This window comes from Callionymus lyra, chromosome 9, assembly GCF_982586985.1.
Source record: "Callionymus lyra chromosome 9, fCalLyr1.hap1.1, whole genome shotgun sequence".
NCBI lineage: Eukaryota > Metazoa > Chordata > Actinopteri > Syngnathiformes > Callionymidae > Callionymus > Callionymus lyra.
In genome coordinates this window covers 5,324,466-5,330,465 of record NC_141826.1, presented here as the reverse complement: position 1 = coordinate 5,330,465, position 6,000 = coordinate 5,324,466, and the positions used below count along the sequence as shown (strand labels likewise).

At 36.9% G+C, this 6,000-nt stretch overlaps 1 protein-coding gene across 2 annotated transcripts in view; it reads right to left on the bottom strand.

Moving 5' to 3' along the window:
- Positions 1-457: 457 nt before the first annotated feature.
- The window catches only part of rab28 (RAB28, member RAS oncogene family), a 37,715-nt gene continuing 32,172 nt past the window's right edge, over positions 458-6,000 (bottom strand). The window contains exon 7 of one of the 2 annotated variants that reach the window (XM_087799266.1): positions 458-3,866. In XM_087799266.1, coding sequence (XP_087655392.1) covers positions 3,771-3,866 — 96 coding nt within the window. In that variant the 3' untranslated portion in view covers positions 458-3,770. The remainder of the gene's footprint in view (positions 3,867-6,000) is intronic. The other variant, XM_087799267.1, reaches the window with a different exon arrangement.

The following is a 6,000-nucleotide window of genomic DNA, read 5'->3' as shown; positions in this document are numbered from 1 at the left end:
ACCATTAATAAAGCGGCAGGTCTCATCTGTCCAGAGTGGATTAAGCAGTCGTTTCAGGGAAGATTTACGCGACAAAGGCCAGGTGGTTCATTAGCTACCAGGGGTTTAGGTTGGTCTTTATACGGAGGAGCTCATGGGTGGTCAAGTTTCAGCCCTTACGCTTGGATTTCAGCACATACATCCTTAATCTACACTGCCTTCATCATCCCATCCAGTTCCCATCATCTGGGAGAAGCCTGAGGGACCTGGCCTTGTGTTAGCATGAGGTTTGTGTCATCGTTCAGTGAGAAATGGCAGAGAAACCGAGGCCTGAATGAGGCGGACGTCAGGCGGCGATCCAGCAGACAAAAGCTGAGTAATGACGTGGCGTCTGCACAATGACGGAGCCTGTAATCCGATCGAACCACACTTTCTTCTCAGACCCCATGAGTTTAAGACCCAGCGTCAAAAAAAATGTCGAATAAAGCCATTTTTATTTATAAACACAGTTACATGGAATAGATTTGAACTGTACATTCATCATTCAGCTTTATTTACATATTCCTGGGATTTGATGCAACTTTGCACATTTACAATCTCGTATCACTGAAAAACGAACCCCTAAACTTTATACAAACTAACTTACATACATCTCTAGCTTATAAACACTGTTCAGATTGAGTTCTATCCCTTTACACACATATACTGTGAAAGGTATTAGAAGTTCAATTTAAGCATGATTCAAGTACGACAACGACGACTTGATGAAGAAGGCAAAAAGCTTTTAGCTCTTTTACTTTCGTCCGCACTCTCACAGTCTCGTACTGTAGGTGCCCACAGAAGTCACACTTTTGTTCAGTATGCTGCGTCCAAAAGACAAATTTGATGTTGGTTTTTAATTTGATCAATGTGCTTATTTGCTTCAATTCTTTATGATTATTTATTTAATATAAATAAGCATGGTTTAGTTACTGACGGGCTTTCTCAATGCAATTGTCTCATTACAATTATAATTAATAATTCTAAAATGTTTGTTATCATAAACCCTAACCCTAAAACATTGGATTTTTTATTTTGATTGTACTCTTTATTAACAAATAAATCTGTCTAAAGCTAGTGAAAAGCTGAGCCACTGTTATCTGTCAATCAGTTATAGCTTGAGGTTGTATATTTGTATGTTTGTTTTTTTAATGTTATATCAGGACTTGTGAAGCATCTTCAATTAAATCCACTAAGCAAGTCAGGTTTGTGATGGCATCTATCCCTCTGTTAGCTCTCATTTAAAAGAATACAGGAAAAGCTACAAATTAGAGATCCCAAACACCATCTGGAGCCACAAAACTTTTGAAGGATTTGTCAGTTTTGTTGGAGTCTACCATGCTGCATTCTGAAAGTGTTGACTTTACAAAATACTGTAGGTGTTCTAGGTTAGGTAGAACTTTATTTATTCCTCAGGAGGTCTCCTTCGGGAAATTGTTTAATTCTAATATACTGAAGAAGATTGTTGGAACCTTGTTGGATAGGGAACTACGATGTACCGACACCATTTGAATGCAGCAGTGAGCTTATCAGAACCAACAGTTAACCCCTAACTTAGGAAACACAATTTAGAAGTAAAAAACCAAATAATTGAACATTCGGCTGTTGTTTAAGTTCATGGTTGCCATCCAAGGTAAGTTCAGGGGCTGAAATAAATGTAATGTGCTTTTTTATTGTATATTAATAGTATAAAACACACACAAAGCGGTTCACATTTAGATTGTACAACAATATGTTTGGGGTATTCTTCAGAAACTGATGTTTGGAAAATGTGTTGGTATTTAAACAATAATACATCTATGTTTTAGTTACTCTATATTGCTAAATGATAAACGGGTTCATGTTTTAATTAGGTCAATGAGAGTGCAGTTACTCTCCGGTTGTAAAGATGGCGCTACAATAATTAACCTTCAGCTGTAGCGAGGGATCATCTTAGATCATCCTTAGATCATCTGCACCCCTTGGAATTTTCCTGAAGGTCAATGACAAACTTCACTTTAGGAAGATAACGCATCTATTCAATCGTCGTCAATTTAGTGTGTTTTTTATAATCATGAATTCATTTTGGATCAATTATTTCTGGCCAGATATGAGCGTGGGAACACTTTCACAGTTGTCTTGGATGCAGCATCGAAACAAAACTGTAGCACAAGCGTGCGGCAAAGACTTCACTTACTGATGGAAAGTTTTTCAAATATTCTATTCGAAAATTGAAACATGACATTTCTATGGAGCCAGCAACACAATATACATATTTTAAAACAAATCATTTTGGCATTCAATGTTCAAAACTTTATTTTTAAGTAACTTGATCCGGTTTTATCTCAAAATTAGGTAAAATAAACGTAATATTATGTTTAATTTGATCCATTATTTCATTAAATATGTATCAAAATAAATATACTTTCTTTAATCCATTACCTATATTTAAAAGTGTTATTATGTTATTCAATGTTTCATCACTAATAGAAAGTTAATTGTTACATTCAAGTTGGGTTTTTAATTTGCGACAATTTCCTCAGAAGGCATCCATTATTGATATAGAATATAGATTTTAAATTCACTATTTAATGACAGAGTCATCATTTGCTGTTGAACTAATGGCGACTTTTCAGTTCTCAGTGAGACAATAAAAAATAAGCTCCACAGGGACCTATAGAATATAAGAAGAATAAAATAGCTGCACAGTAAATGAACAGAGTCTGTGTGTGAAGGAAAACAAAAGCTTAATTTTTACAGTTTGGAAAGGGAGGCGACGGCTTCTACTGAAGGAATACTGATGGATGACGACTTGACGTGATGCGTGTGACTGTACGTGCGCGTGCGTCAGGCATCACTGCAACACACACATGGAGCTGCGAGGGGGGTTGACGGTCCTGGCCACGCTGTCCTGGCTGTAGTTGACAATGTCAGCTTTCACCACACGCTGGAGAGAGAAACAAGACCTTAAAGACTGACATTTTTTTTTTTTTTTTAGAGTTCCCAAGATACTTTTTTTTTGGTACTACAGTGGGAATATTTATTCGAGCAAAAAAAACTAATATTTTGAAACGTAACTCAGAGGTTGCTTTTTGATATTCACAAATATGATCCCACATTTAACCTAAATGTGTATTTAAATACTCTTTACTTACAAATGATTTGTATTACTGTGATTGCAATATGCAGTGTTTAGGGAAAATGTTCTTAAAAGTAATATATTATTTATTCATATTAAGTCATAAGATGTGACATAAAATTGATTATTTCAGAATGTAAAGACAGGTGTATTACTCTCCAATAGAGAAACATCAGATTATTATCATTAGATTAGGTCTTTTTGTTATGTTTTTAAATTTGAAAATTATCGTTGGATTTGGATTAATTCGGGGCATAATTATAATTGTTTTATATTAATTAATTCACTATATATTTTGGATCGACTTGGATTTGTGTTTTGATGTATATTTAAAGATAAAATCCAATATCATTTTATTGTAGGTCGGTGTTTTATATCATTTTATGGCTTTGGAATACGTTTCTTTTCAGATAAATTTGTCATGACCACCCGGATAAGTGGAGGAAGTAAGCATTAGCCAAAATATAGCCAAAAAAAGGAAGAAGAAGATGGCCAAAATATTGACCTGTTGTAGAAGGTATATTCTACTACATATTCTAGTGAAGGAAGTAAACAGCAACAATATTTCTGCACTATCACCACAGCTACAAAACTACCACAGGACTATTTATCTAGGGGGGAACATACTTAAAAACTATTGCATTGAACATATTTTGCTTTGCTGGGCGTTCTCGTGTCTAACTGGGCCTTCGTCCTGAGGGTAGTTCACCAGCTCAGCCTTCACGATCCGCTGACCACACATGAACCCGGGAGAAGAAGGAAAAGAAAACAGAGGGAGAAAACAGATGACAAGAAATATGAAGTGAGCGTGGAAAAATATGAACACATGATGAGACAGTAAAAAAAAAGCAGTGAAAAGAAAAGAATGTGTTATAAACTGCTACAAAGACTAAACGACAAACACAATATAATAAATAATGATAACGTAAAGAACTGGAATCATACTATCAACACTTGTGATTGAAAAGTCAGATAAAACAGAGTTAAAGCTTCATATAGTTGTGTATTTGATGTCATCTCCGGACACGCACGACTGACAACACGGCACCTGGTTGGTTCTGATTAACGAGCTGCTGAGCTCACGTGTCGAAGTCGCTGACGGATGCTCGGTCCTGCTATCTGATCTAGGAGACAGAGGACCATGACGGAGAGGGCTGGCAGGCAGATATAATACTGTCAGGGGTCGTGACCCCCATGTTCTGCTCTCTAAACCTGACAACAGATAATGAGGCCTCGCCGGCCCCCAGGATCTACTCGGGGCGACGACCTGCTCCGCGTTTAGTTTTCTAAGCAATTCTTAAAAAATATAAACAATGAATGAAATATATTCAAGACACACCAGAAGTGTAATTATTAGCTTTTTTTAACTTGTTTGATGAGGTGAACATCAGATGCTTTAAGCATACTATGCCACCAAATGATTATCCACATCATGTCAGCAACAGATATGTTCATCACGGCTCTGATCATGGGATCAGTTGACAGCACTTAAATAAATAAATAAATAGCTAATATATACATTCAAACCAAACAACTTATAGTGAAATGATTGTGTCCCTTCTTATTGGCTATAAACTTAAAAGTTTGATAAAAGTTAGAAGTTAAATTATCTATCTATCTATCTATCTATCTAAATGCCCTTTAAACTACAAAATAAATACAGTGCATATATTTGTAATTTGTGATACAGGAGATTTGTGGTGCAGCTTTGTAGTTTACCAAAGCCGTATAATAATATTTAGACGGATTTTAACCACATAAAATTGTTTCACAATCAGTAAGTACAACCTTCACTCTCTGAAGTTGGAGACGGCAGCGTAAACAACTGACTCAATGCGAAGAGATGACATTTCAAAAAGATTGCCTGAATTTGACAACGACTGTTCTGGTTCATAACTTTTTGTGCTACTGTAGTTTAACTGATGTGATATTCAGGAAAAGTTTGAGGAAATCATGCAACAATGAGGACACCTGCAGCTTAAGTTTTTGTGAGAGTTTCTCCGACGCATCATCACACTTGGATCAGATCCAACCCATGAACTAAAACCAGGCCAACGTTCATTAACCAATATTTGAACAAAAAATTGGCACTCATAAAGTCCGCCCTCGGGCCCGTGACTGGATTTCTGTCCCTCACACCTTAAACTATAAAGCCGATGAGTAGAATTTTTTATATATACTGTATATATATATTTAAATGAGATTGTATTTTTCATCAAAATAATTGAAAAAAATTGACAAGAAATATTTAAAATAAAGTGCATTTATACATCAAATTAAACATCCTTTAAAAATGGAATTTTATCTTATTTTTCTTGTACTCTTTGATAGATCATTTTCAAACTTTACAATAAAAAGCTCTTTTTCATAGACAGTTATTCGGCTTGGCTTGACGGCACCTCATAACAGTCACGGCATCAAACGCAGCGCTCCATCAGCATATTTCCAAATTAGGATTTAATAGATTACGCGTAAATACACGTGAATAAACTTCATCCGTCAGGCAGAAATCATGGGGCAGCATGCGGCTCACAATAGAGCCTCTCACTCAGCCTGATGAGTCTGGATTAAAGCACTTTGCTTTATTGACAGAGTCATTAAGAAGAGGAACTGCCAAGAGGATGGACGGCTCCATTAGTCGCTCATTTTCACTCTGCTGGCAGTCGTGGTGTGGCTGATGGGAGAGGAGCTTGAGAATTTGGCTGACTCTTCCCTTACACGCTCTTCCCTTCTCGGGGGTCCTGACCCTACTGTGGCCCCCCGGCTCATTTAGCATCGCCCCGCCAGTGTGGCTCCAACTGACCATATCAGAGGGACGATTAATGCATCTGGGGGAGGCAACCCTGTAAATCCTACAGCTGCCA